The sequence below is a fragment of the Salvelinus alpinus genome, chromosome 10 (genome assembly GCF_045679555.1).
Source record: "Salvelinus alpinus chromosome 10, SLU_Salpinus.1, whole genome shotgun sequence".
Taxonomy (NCBI): Eukaryota; Metazoa; Chordata; class Actinopteri; order Salmoniformes; family Salmonidae; genus Salvelinus; species Salvelinus alpinus.
The window spans coordinates 43,573,023-43,587,069 of NC_092095.1; the positions used below are offsets into that span (position 1 = coordinate 43,573,023).

The 14,047-nt window shown below is 45.9% G+C and overlaps 1 protein-coding gene across 6 annotated transcripts in view; it reads left to right on the forward strand.

Annotated features, from left to right (window-relative positions):
• LOC139532067 (neuropilin-1a-like) overlaps window positions 1-14,047 on the forward strand; it is a 111,702-nt gene that overhangs the window by 57,584 nt on the left and 40,071 nt on the right. For all 6 annotated transcript variants that reach the window (XR_011666487.1, XM_071329194.1, XM_071329195.1 and 3 more), the window contains 2 exons: window positions 982-1,137; window positions 5,465-5,631. Coding sequence is in view for 5 of the 6 variants with exons in the window: in XM_071329194.1 (XP_071185295.1) it covers window positions 982-1,137; window positions 5,465-5,631 (323 nt within the window). In the remaining variant the exon portion in view is untranslated. The remainder of the gene's footprint in view (window positions 1-981; window positions 1,138-5,464; window positions 5,632-14,047) is intronic.

Here is a 14,047-nt window from a genome sequence, read left to right on the forward strand (position 1 = left end):
ACACACACAGACAGACAGCCATGTAAGCACGCAGGCACACACACACACACTCATAGACACAATATGGCGTCAGCTCCTGGGTTCACTTTTATTGCCCTCTTTTCTTTTGACATTCCCTTGTATTTCCCCTTATCTCTGTTTGTTTGGTCTTAGTGGCCAGATCATACCCAGCTCCACACTAAACCATCACATAAAAAAAGGCCAAGGAATTTATGACTGGTGTAAAACAGACAGAAGCCTCGACTTTGCCTTGTCTTAAGCAGGAGTCCCTTCTTCTTCTTCTTCTTCTTCTTCTTCTTCTCTCTCTCTACGTGTTTTGTGGGCATGTGGGGGAGTTTTACCTTCACGAGGGTTGCCCATGAGGGGGTTGTGTTTACTCTGTATGAACAACAGAAAGGAAAACGCTGCCCACTTTAATATTATTATTTAACTAGGCAAATCAGTTAAGAACAAAATCTTATTTACAATGACGGCCTACCCCCCCAGCAAAACCCTCCCCTAACCCAATTGTCTGCCGCCCAATGGGAGTCCCGATCACGGACAGTTGTGACACAGCCTGGGAACGAACCAGGGTCTGCAGTGACGCCTCTAGCAATGCAATGCAGTGCCTTAGACCGTTACGCCACTTGGGAGGCCAAAAACACTACAGCTCATGCTCCCAGTATGCAGCGTTTTCCTTTCTGTTTTCCATGAGTTTGCCTACAACTCCAGCACCTGCAGAAAGTACCTGGATGTGCTTCTGTTCTTGTACCGTGTATGAACACCCATGTGACAGATCTACAGCAAGCAAATCCTGACTTAACTCTACACACACTCCCATCTTCAGTTATTACCTTGGTAACTGATGATCTTTCTCTCTTGGCCCCCCCCCCCCTCTCTCTCCAACCCCTCTCTTTCGATCGCTCACTCTCCTTCCTTCTCTTACTTCCCACCGCCCTCTCTCTTCCTCTCCATCTGTTTCTCTCCCTCCCCCCTCTGCAGTTGGGCCGTACATTGGGCGGTACTGTGGTCAGAACACCCCGGGTCGTATCATCTCCTACACGGGCATCTTGGCACTGACAATCAACACCGATAGTGCCATCGCCAAGGAGGGCTTCTCTGCCAACTTCACTGTGTTGGAGCGGACTGTGCCAGAGGGTGAGTGTTGTTTATCATTGATTGGCAAACTGGACCAGAGAAACAATCTAGAGGGAATTCATGCTACTGAGCCGAACCTGCAGTGTTGAATCTTAATTTGACGTGAATTGTCACAGCTAAATAATCCTGCAGCAAAAGGATTTAAACGTTTTGTCCATAGTGTTGCTTGATCAGTGTTTGGGCTATTAGCTGGCCAAAATTAGGCGACGAGAAAAATGCAATACTGTTAATATAACCATTTGTTAGTGCAGGTTTTCAGTGAATTTATGTAAATCATGAACCTCATGTGCGGGAAAATTCTCAGCAACAAAAGAGTGATCAAATTAATTAAGATCCTACATCTGTAGCCAAACCCAAGCTGGATTTAGCTGGCCTGGTTATGCATCCACCACATTTGCTGGAATCATACTGAAAGAGACAACGTGAAAATAAAATATTCTAACAAGCAGAGTTTGGTTCGGGTCAATACAATAGGGTGAAATGGTACCATTACATGCCTTCATACACACAAGGGGTGGTCCCTGTCCCACTGCTATACACATTTACTTTAATGTGGCACTAAAGGGAGTTATTACATCAACAGCTCCCGGTATTTTCATTAAGTGTACGTGTTACAAGGCACGCGCAATCTCCCCCAGTTTATGAGGCCTGACTTTAACACAGCAGTGGTAGAGACACTGTGGGGCGGACAGACAGCCTCTCCAGACAGACAGTGTCCCAGCCACTAACACAGCATCATCATCGTCCTAGGGCCTGGCCCCCATGACCACCATTTTAGAAATGCTCTGACTAAACATTTAATTTGCGAAACACAACCACCTTGAAGCCAGTAAATCTTTCCACAGGCTCACCCAGTCAACCCCTCACCTCCTTCCTCCCGATGCACCCCCCCACGCACCCCGTCGGGTATTATGGCGATAGCTGGTGTTAAATAAAACACTAATCATTCCAGATGGTTCTAGGTCCCCCGTGGGGAGTAGTGATATTCATGTATGCACAGGCCCCTAGATAGACTCACACAGAGCCTGAGCACAGTCACATACCGCAATGACTGCCTGTGTCACTAGTCCCTCTAGTCCTTACAGCTCAGTACCACGGCAACAGAAACATAACATAATCTCTCACTGAAAACTAAGCCCCATTATTACATGTATTTGATAGGGACAAATACTATCGAAAGACTAAACTCATTAAGTTACTGCATCATTTTACGTCTGTCCTACTTACCTATTTATGCATTTGGCTGCTAACAACCTGAGAGTTTAGATAGATCCAGTCAATCACAGTTTCCATCCACTGTGGTTCAGACTTGTACTCTTAGTTATTTATTAATACGCCCTTTGATGTATAATCCATGGCTTTTCCTTTTTACCCCTACATATTATAATACTTGTAAACTCGTGCGTTTATTTTCAGCAAACTTAACATTTGTAAATATTTGTATGAACATAATCAAGATTCAACAACTGAGAAATAAACTGAACAAGTTCCACAGACATGTGACTAACAGAAATGGATAATGTGTCCCTGAACAAAGGGGGGGGGGTCAAAATCAAAAGTAACAGTCAGTATCTGGTGTGGCCACCAGCTGCATTAAGTACTGCAGTGCATCTCCTCCTCATGGACTGCACCAGATTTGCCAGTTCTTGCTGTGAGATGTTACCCCACTCTTCCACCAAGGCACCTGCAAGTTCCCAGACATTTCTGGGAGGAATGGCCCTTGCCCTCTCCCTCCAATCCAACACGTCCCAGACGTGCTCAATGTGATTGAGATCCGAGCTCTTCGCTGGCCATGGCAGAACACTGAAATTCCTGTCTTGCAGGAAATCACGCACAGAACGAGCAGTATGGCTGGTGGCATTGTCATGCTGGAGGGTCATGTCAGGATGAGACTGCGGGAAGGGTACCACATGAGGGAGGAGGATGTCTTCCATGTAACGCACAGCGTATAGATTGCCTGCAATGACAACAAGCTCAGTCCGATGATGCTGTGACACACCGCCCCTGACCACCTCCAAATCAATCCCGCTCCAGAGTACAGGCTTTGGTGTAACTCTCATTCCTTCGACGATAAACACGAATCTGACCATCACCCCGGTGAGACAAAACAGCGACTCGTCAGTGAAGAGCACTTTTTGCCAGTCCTTTCTGATCCAGTGACGGTGTGTTTGTGCCCGTAGGCGGCGTTGTTGCCGGTGATGTCTGGTGAGGACCTGCCTTACAAGCCTACAAGCCCTCAGTCCAGCCTCTCTCAGCCTATTGCGGACAGTCTGAGCACTGATGGAGGGATTATGCGTTCCTGGTGTAATTCTGTACCTGTCCCGCAGGTGTGATGTTTGGATATACTGATCGTGTGCAGGTGTTGTTACACGTGGTCTGCCACTGCGACGACGATCAGCTGTCCGTCCTGTCTCCCTGTAGCACTGTCTTAGGCGTCTCACAGTACGGACATTGCAATGTATTGCCCTGGCCACATCTGCAGTCCTCATGCCTCCTTGCAGCATGCCTAATGAACATTCACGCAGATGAGCAGGGACCCTGGGCATCTTTATTTTGGTGTTTTTCAGAGTCAGTAGGAAGGCCTCTTTAGTGTCCTAAGTTTTTCATAACTGTGACCTTAATTGCCTACCGTCTGTAAGCTGTTAGTGTCTTAACGACCGTTCCACGGGTGCATGTTCATTAATTGTTTATGGATCATTGAACAAGCATGGGAAACAGTATTTAAACCCTTCACAATGAATATCTGTGAAGTTATTTGGGTTTTTACGAAATTATCTTTGAAAGACAGGGTCCTGAATAAGGGCTGTTTCTTTTTTTTTACTGAGTTTACACTTCAGTTGAGAGGGGGTGATGTAGGGGTGATAAGGTGTTGCAGGCTTGCCTTCTCTCTTCTCTCCCTGTATAATGATACAGGTCGAGACCCAGATGCAGACACGGGAGGCAGATGGTTTGAGTCTCTGATATTTATTATAAACAACGGGCATGCAAGAGATCATAAACCAGGTCAGAGTCCAGGAGGTACAGAGTGGCAGGCAGGCTCGAGGTCAGGGCAGGCTGAATGGTCAGGCAGGCGGGCTCAGTGTCAAGGCAGACAAAGATCAGGGCAGGCAAAAACCAGGAGGACTAGAAAAACAGAGATTAGGAAAAAGCAGGAGCACGAAAAAACACGCTGGTTGACTTGACAAAACAAGACGAACTGGCAACAGACAAACAGAGAACACAGGTATAAATACACAGGGGATAATTGGAAAGATGGGCGACACCTGGAGGGGGGTGGAGACAAGCACAAAGACAGGTGAAACAGATCAGGGTGTGACACCCTGACAGCCCTGCTAGGGTGCTTTCTCTCTCTCTCTCTCTCTCTCTCTCTGTCTCTCTTTCTCTCTCCTGTAGTGTGTACAGTATAGGGTGTGCAGCAGTCAGGGACTGTCTATGAGCTAACACAGATGGTCCCTCCATCTGCTTGAAGCCTTTCAGACCTGAGTCTTTGGGACGCTGCACAGCGCTGGTATACGCAATGTGCCTGCCTGAATGTGTGTGTGACAGGGTGGGTGACTAGAGACAGCAGGGTCAACCGGTGCCAGGGTCTGACCCCTGGGGTCATATGGTCAGCGTCCAGACACCCCTGCTACACATAGGGCTCTGGGGAATGACGTAGTATGGAGAGAAGAGGAGTTCACCTCTTGACCTTGCCGGTAGTCGTATACTTACACACATTCACTCAGACACCCACACACACTCACTCACTCAGGCTGACCCTGGCCGACTGCACCATGTCAACATAAACAAGGAAATACCCTCTATCCTGGGTGGTACAGGGCATTCTGGGACAATTTACGACCCAGAACACTGACACTAAATCTGCCTTAAAATCCCGCAGGCCAAAAATATTAGGATATTTGCACCATGTGCGAAACACAAACTGCCTACAGGGAGCTTTGAAGGAGGAATGAACCAGCACCAGCTCCAATGAAAAACTACTGGCTCCACTTTAATGCACAATAGTGAACTTAGCCCTACACTGAATGTTTTATGAATAAAGCTTTATGTCTTGATGTAGCACCACAGTTCCACTGTGCTTGCCGTCCATTAAAGCCTATGTGTGTGGTGGGCGAGAGGGAGAGGAAGCGGGTATCTTCTGAGGCGGCGCTGATGTGGCTCTTTACTCCGGCCACCAGAGTGCCAGCCCGGACCCTGCCACTGAGTGTCCCTATCCTCAGGGACCCGCTCTGTTTTGGGAGTTGATGTGTACTCTGGCCTGGATGGTGCTTTCAGCTAAAAATGTAGACTAAAGTGTCTCGACAATCTCTCTCTCTCTCTTTCTCAGATTTTAACTGTACAGACCCATTAGGTATGGAATCGGGGGAGATAGCATCAGAGCAGATCGTAGCTTCTTCTCAGTACAACCCCGGCTGGTCCCCGGAGCGAGCCAGACTCAACTACTACGAGAACGCATGGACACCGGGAGAGGACAACAACAAGGAGTGGATACAGGTATGGTCTGAGCCGTAACCTCAAAGCAATATAGATGCTTTTATCCCAAGAGACATACTGTACATCAATGAGTGCATACATATAGGTATGGATGGCCCCAGCAGGATTCAAACCCACAATCTTAAAGTTGCTAGTGCCGTGCTCTACCAATTGAGCCACATGGGACTACCATGGATCCCCAACATGTCACAGACTGTCACAGAGATGGCTAATGAGAAGAATGCGTGTGTGTTTATGGCAGAAAAAAGGTCATATACCTTATGAGCAATACTGTGAGCAATACTTCTCCAAAGTCAATTTACCCAAAGCTGTTTGGAGACAAAACAACAGCAGGCTTTTTGACTGTGTTATATAAGCTGAATCACCAAATTGGCACCTTATTCCCTACTTTTGAACATTTCCTACATAAAGCTCTGGTCAAAAGGCATGCATTACATAGGGAATAGGTTAATAAGTAGTGGCATGGGCCCTGGTCAAAGTTAGTGTACTACATAGACAATAGGGTCTAAAGTAGTGCACTACATAGGGAATAGGTGCCAATTCAGACTCAGACACAGTCTGATTCAGAGTGGTGACTACAGTAGAGGTGACTCCTTCCTACTTTCTAGTTCCTGGTCCAATTCCAGGAGTCTGTCTGCTGACTGCGTCCTCTGTGGACACCCCTGTGGCATGCTGGGTAAATCCTTTAAGGTGATCCAGAAATCTGACTACTTTCCGCTTTATGTCTGATGGAACTCCAGGCTAGCTGTGGATTCCAGACACTCCACAAAGCTCTCTCTCTCTCTGTCTCTCTCTCTCTCTCTCTCTCTGTGGTTCTCCTCCTCTCCTACCTGATAATCGCTGGCATCCTGTCATCCGCTGTGGTGACTGCCCCAGGGGACATATCCACCACATCCACTCACACACACATAACTTTATCATTTGCTATTGCTATACTGTAGACTAGAGTATGCATTTTAGAATATCTGGCATTATCATTCACAGAAAGGGAACTTTATATGAAAAGACTGGAGCTCTGAGTTTCTGAGTCTCTGATCCCAAGGGCATGACTATGTCACATACACTGGAACCTGTTATTGTGTTGACATGACAACCCCACTTGACCCAACCATACACTAATACCTATGCACAGTTCTGAGCATGTTTGATTTAGGAACCTAAAAGCCTCCAGGCCTTGTAAATGCTCAGACTTATTTTTCCATATTTTAGTTATTTTATTAGGTCCTACAATCCATCCCCACGTCGCTTAAAAGTTAAAAGTTTGGCCAGACCATACGTATATAATCCTCGGGGGCCTTATAATAGATTCGACCTGCAGCCAAATATTTACATGAGGAGGTTCATAAGCAAGGTTTTCCTTATTGCTATGAAAATATTGTCCTAAGGGCCCCTGTTGGTCCTTGCAGACTAATTGAATCAGTGGCAGGGGAGTTTGTATTTGTGTGTGTGTGTTTTGCGTACGTGTGTGTGTGGGTGTGTGTGTGTGGAGAGGGGCCTTGGCTCTGTGCTCTGTGGGTGAGTGGGAGGAGGGTCTTTGGACTGGCGGGGGTCCATTGTACTGGAGAGGAACCCATGTTGTGTGTCCCAAATAACAGCCTATTCCCTATAAAGTAGTCTGAAGTAGTGCATTATATAGGGAATAGGTTGCAATTTGGGACGCAAACCAAAATGCCCTCCCGTCCCAGACTACTTCCTGAAGCAGTTCCTGTATAGGAGATGGGACAGACAGTTGTGTAACACTGATAGTCTCTCAGAGGGGAAATTCCACACTTAAGCCCTAAGATGCAGTAGTAGGTCAATGGGACAGAGAGGTTACTGATCGACAGAACACACGTTCATACTGTAAACAGTCATGTATACATTGTCATAGGTCTTATCATGTCTGGAATAACCTGTGAGTTTGACCAGAGAGTTAAGGCGTATGCATGCTTCCCATCCAAAACAGTTCGGAACAGCGTTCACGTATTATGACAACATTTTGTGATGTTTTGTTTGTTTTGCTCTTCGGCAAGGGTTTTTTCGAGCTGTTCGTGCACACACCAAAAAATATTGAGGCAAGCTGAAGTTCGAGAGCCAAAGTCTATGCACCTTCATCGGTCATTGGTCAACAGTACGGATTCTTCAATTAAGTGTTTGTTGTCATTCAACGAGAGACGACTCGTTTTCATGCAAATTTTTCCACTTGCAAGATACTGCACCAAACATCTTAGTTAGATCTCCTTGGCAAAAACGTCAAAATGAATGACAGATATCTTGAGTTATCTGACCATTTTGAGGAAGTGTATACTGTCTACGACATCTCAAGATGGACAAACAGTGCTATTGCTGCTATTTCAAATTTTTCAAGCAACCTTCTTTTAAGGGAGTATGCGAACACACTCATTCGGTTCGCCTAGCCAAGTTCTGAAGCATGCAAAGGCCTTTATGAACATAGAGATCCTATGGCTTAGTTTCATCAACAATCAAGACGCAATAATTGTCACGATCGTTGGTTGAATTAATGGACCAAGGCGCAGCGTACTTAGAGTTCCACATGTTTAATAAATATGAAACTCACCAAAAACAATTCAGAAGAAACCGAAATGTGATGTTATGGGCTGCTCACAGGCAGCTACACAAAAACAAGATCCCACAAACAACAGGTGGGAAAAGGCTGCCTAAATATGATCCCCAATCAGAGACAACGATAGACAGCTGCCTCTGATTGGGAACCATACCAGGCAAACAAAGAAATAGAAAACATAGATTGCCCACTCTAGTCACACCCTGACCTAACCAAAAAGAGAATTAAAAGAATCTCTAAAGTCATGGCGTGACAATAATAACTTGTAAATGGAAGGATAAGTAGTTTATAAGACATACTGTAGATACTATGGTCTTTTCCTTTTCCAGTGACTCTAAATGCAGTATAATGTGTCCCGAGAGACTTTAATTCTGTGAAAATCTGTTTAGAATGCCTCTTTTTGCTAATGAGGACATATTTAAAAACCTCTTAAGGATCCGCCCCTTTTTTCAATTTTCGCTATAAATGACATACCCAAATCTAAAACCAACAATTAAAACCAAGTGGGCCGTTCTGTTCTGCTCTGTTCTGTTCTGCACTGCTTAACAGTTGCCACTTCATATACTACTCCCAATAATCAAGTAGACTTCATAGACTTTCTCTCCTAACTCTGCTAGTCATTTCAGATTGTAATTAAACTCTAAATGGTAACTCTCGCGCTGTGCTGATGCCAGAGCAGTAGAACAACGATTTTGGAACAGTTCAGAATGCTCAATATAGTATTGATTAGTCTGAGGTTTTCTTATTTATTTATATCATTTTATTTAGCAGTAAAATACAAACTGGATAAAAAGGGGATATGCTCTGTTGGGCGCTCCAATTCCCTCCTCAGCCAATCAAATGGCAGATAAGTCGAAGCGTGGCACATCTGTTTCTAGGGTAACAAAGAGTGAATTCCGAGTTTGGTATAGTGTGTAATTTATAATTTCATGAAATCGTTGCTGCTTCACTTATGCCCTCCCTGCGCTCATGAAGAGAGAGAAGTGTAATTATAACAAGTGTTATTAAAAGACTGGAATTCTTCATTTCATTAAGCCTGTCGGAGGGAGGGAGCAGCAGGAGCAACAACAATCTCTCCCCATCGTTAATGGCAGGCACCCTCACAGCAGCACGGCACAAATCATCATCTCACACGCCTGTTAGATGTATATAATCAATTCATTATTTATTTCATTCATTATCTGAATGCAATTTGCAATAGACGTTATATTAGCTATTCATGATGGGGGTGGGGTTTGACGGGCTGATATCTCGGGCATATTTCTGCCTATTATTTATTTAGATAAAATATATCTACGATATCTAACGTTGGTTTGTCATCCATTTTAATGTTGCCTCTCTCAATCTATTGAGATAAGTAGCAGGGCAGTATCCTGGAGATTCTCATTCTAGTAATAGAGCTTGTAGTCCTAAAAAACTGAAATGAGTTACCTTTGGTTCGTTCAGCCATTCCTATGGGGGAAATTAATAGGGAAAGAATGGGGTTCAGGGATAAATGCCAAAAATAAGGTCTGAGGTTAACACAGACTTAGGATCTCTTATATGTTTTATTCTATAAGATCTATCAGTTAACATGACCTTCATGAATTATGAAGCCTTTATGCGCTTTATGTGCTTGTTTTGATTACAGAAATGCTTCAAAATTCACAAAAAGGGACGTTAGCTGATGAAGATTATCTCATAGAACAAAATGTATAAGATCTCCTAAGCCTGTATTTACCAGTGTTTGGTAACTTTATCATTTTGTCTTTGATTTACATGCTTCAGCTATATTTCAGGATTACATTTTTTTTATATTTTCGGCATTTATCCAAAAACAATCCCCCCCCAAAAATGTGTTTCCCCATAGGCTTTGGCAAACAGCCATGGCGGAGTTAGTGCCGACAAAAAGACGCCATTACTACTGCTCTCTGTAAGGCTAGTGTGTGTGTATGTTTGTGTGTGTGCGTGCAGATAGAAGGACAGACATGCATCCTTTGAGCGTTCTTACGTTGACAGGGAAATAAGAGAATAATCCTCATATTCCCTATTTCCCATTCCCTTGCCATGTCAGACACATCAATAGGAGATATAGTGGCTATCTACCTCTGTGAATTCTCCATCTCTTTGAAGTCTCAGTCCCAGAAGGGGAATAGCAGCAGCAAGTTGCTGTGATGATGATTGAACACTGTGTGGACCAACTCCTGATCGCCCTTTAGCCAAATAGTATATTTATAGATTAGGCCTGGTTCCAATAGGAAGACCTGAATGGTGCGTGACATAGTAGGAGGAAATACCTGCATCTGTACAACACATTTGGCCCTCTGACTGAGGGAGGATAGCTATATTTTTGGAGGAGGACAGTCTCCGGCCTGAAAACAAAGTGTGCTCTGGGACCCTAAGAGAGGAGTGAAGATTCCCCTGGGACACTGTCGACACACACACAAACACACAAACACACACGTACAGTGGTCGACAGATGTCTAAATTGGCTTTCAGTTATCCGTGGTCAGTGGGATAAAGGGCTAAAATGTCTAGCACTCTCTCTGTTTGCATCCCAAATGGGACGCAGTTCCCTACAGAGTGCACCAGAGCCCATAGGGGTCTGGCCGACAGTTGTGCACTTTATAGGGAATAGAGTGCCATTTGGAACGCAATCTTTCTCTCCATTGTCTTTGACAATGAGAGCCCTTCAAGCTGCCACTGTCTATCGTCAGTACCAGGGGTACTGTTGTCATGCCAAGAGATGAAAAATGTGAATATTGTTTGTAAGTAACATCAGCTTCTCTCTGTTGATTAAGTCTGGCTAGAGAGGGTGGGGGGAGGGGGCCTGGGCTTTGGCTGCCCTGTGAGATATACTGTACAGTACAGTGTCTAGGCCTAGACTACAGGGCTGATACAGGATTGATACATTTTGTCTGATACATATGGAAAGTAGGGTGAATACGGAGGGTACGGGGTAACAAAATATGAACAGCAGTGGGGCTAATGACTCTAGAGATGAGGAACAGGCCGATGAAATGGGGGAACGTTTACGGGACTCCACCCAGAGGGGCAGGTCCCGGGTGGAGAGCCATACCCTCTGCCCGAGCAGATAGCGTGGACAGGGGTCCGGTGGTGTTCCGCTTGTCGCCTATACCTGGAAGTGGTTTTCAACAAAGCGGCCCGGGCTCTCTTCCAGGTACGGCGGAGGAACATTTGGGCAGAGGGGTTGCTGACTTCCTCCTCTTGCTTGGGGAAGAGCAGCTGAAATCCCAAGGAACACTCGAAGGGCGAGAGACCCGTAGCAGAGCAAGGAGGGTTGTTGCGGGCATACTCAACCATACCAGATGCTGACTCCAGGTTGTAGGGTTGGCGGAGACTAGAAAGCGAAGAGTCGTCTCTAAGTCCTGGTTGGCTCGCTCCGACTGGCCGTTTGACTGGGGATGGAATCTGGAGGACAGGCTGGCCGACGACCCAATGAGCATGCAGAACACCTTCCAGAACTGGGATGAGAACTGCGTACCGTGGAGCCGGAAGACGCGTGGCACCATAAGCTGGGCCGTCTCCTTGGCTGAGGGTAGTTTGGGGAGAGGAATGAAGTGGGCGGCTTTGGAAAACCGGTCGACCACTGTCAGGTTGGCAATGTTGCCCCAGACGGGGGGAGACCCGTGACGAAATCCAGGGATATATGGGACCAGCGACGGTGAGGGACAGGCAGTGGTTGGAGAAGACCAGCCGGAGCTTGCCGAGGAGTTTTGTTCTGTGCGCAAACCGTGCAGGCGGCGACAACCGCAGCAACATCCGGAACCCTAGTAGGCCACCAAAAGTGTTGTCGCACAAAGGCCAGGGTCCTACGAGAACCCGGGTGACAGGCAAGCATGGAGGAATGGGCCCACTCCAGGACCACGGAGCGGACAGAGTCAGGCACAAATACCACCTCGGAGCCCGAGACAGAGGGTTCAGCTGGAACCGCTGCGCCTCCCGGACCTGTTTCTCTATATTCCTGCTGAGTGCCGTCACCAGGCACGAGGTGGGAAGGATGGTCTCGGGCTCCGATGTGGTAACCATGGGGTTATAGCGGCGAGACAGGGCATCCGGCTTGACGTTCTTGGACCCCGGCCGGTAGGAGAGGGAAAAGTTGAACCGGGTAAACAGCAGGGCCCATCTTGCTTGCCTGGAGTTGAGGCGCTTGGCGGTGTGGATATACGCCAGGTTTTTGTGGTTGGTCCACACAATGAACCGATGTCCCGCCTTGAGGCATTGAGGTGGTGGGAGAAGGCGGCGCAGGGATGCAGTTTAAGGTCCAGGGCAGAATGTTGGGACAGGACAGCTGCTTTGTTTTCTCAACGCCAGTGTACCCAACCATCCCAAATTCTCTATTTAGTGCACAACTTTTAACCATGGTTGCATCCTATTCAATATTTAGTGCACTACTAGACCATGGCCCACAAGGCCCATAGTTGTGCACTATATAGGGAATAAGTTGCCCACCCTGGGTGCACATTTTGGTTTTTGCCCTAGCTCTACACAGCTGATGCAAATAACCAACTCATCATCAAGCTTTGATTCAACAGGTAATAAACTACCTGCCCTGAAGCAAGGCTACTGTCTCAGACTGAAATCTGTAATCATGCCACGTCTGACACACACACGCACACACATACTCATACCTGCGACACCCGTTAGACCCACCCACCTCACACGTCTTCCCTCTTTTTCAGGATAAAAGAGATGATCAACTGCTTACTAAAGACGTGCATAATTTAACGGCAGAAAGAGCTAAAAATAAGCTCGTAATTCTGTCAGGTAAACCCTGTTATGAATGGAAGGTCTTTGAAGGAGCTCATTGGTTCCACAGCATTACAGCGTTGTCGTGGTTATAACATTTTTATGAAAGAGGAATTGTTATACTTTAGGCTAATGGCATTTTTTAAAAGCCCAAACCAATATAACACCATCTAGCCAGAGTCTCTACATGGAATTAGAGGAAGAGGCAATAGTGATGAATCACTATCTATCACACTGTTCAGAAGTTCTGTAGTCTGGTCCCAGATCTGTGACAATGACCATAAGAGTTGGAAAGACAGCATAAACAGGTCTGGGACCAGGCTAGTTTAGAAATACTGTACCTGAACACGCAAGGTATCCGTTTGTTTGTTTTGGATTGCCAAAGAGGATCACACAAACTCCCCATGCAGCCAGAGATCTACTGTAGCTGGGAGTCTGTGTTTCTGTCTGTCCGGTCTACGACTACCAGCTGGTGTTTGACTTTGAAATACAGTAAGATAATTCCCCCTCTCTGTGTGGTGATCAGCTTTTTCTGTGGTTGTTGTTGTTGTTTTTAGAGAGAGCGAGAAAGAGAGAGAGAGAGAAAAGAAGAAAAGAAAATGTATTATTGTGATCCCTGGAGTTTCTTGATTATTCATACAGCCCAAACAACAACAGATGGGGAATCTATTTTTCCCATGCACAGTCAGGGAGGCAAGGCAAAATAGAGTCCAAACTCGGTAAAAAACTAAACCATCTATAAACTATCCTTGAGAACTGATTGTACTAACTTCCATCAGCTCAATTATGAGGTAGTCAAACAGTAAGATAACGGCTTTGGAAGTCATTGTTCACTGAAATGAACTCTGTATTCCCTTCTGCTTCTACCAACCACACCCCACCCCTCAGCTCTGCTATTCAGTTGGCAGCCACATAACAATGAGTTAACTGTAACCTCAGACAGTGATCCTGTTCCAGGGTCTGAGTCCCAAATGGCACCCTAGTCACTATATATATAGAGCAATGGATGAAGATTATGACCTTGTCCGACACTGTCTGTGGTGATAATAATAGATGATTCATGGAAGTAATCTCATCGAACTTGAGGAACACATAGGGCCAATG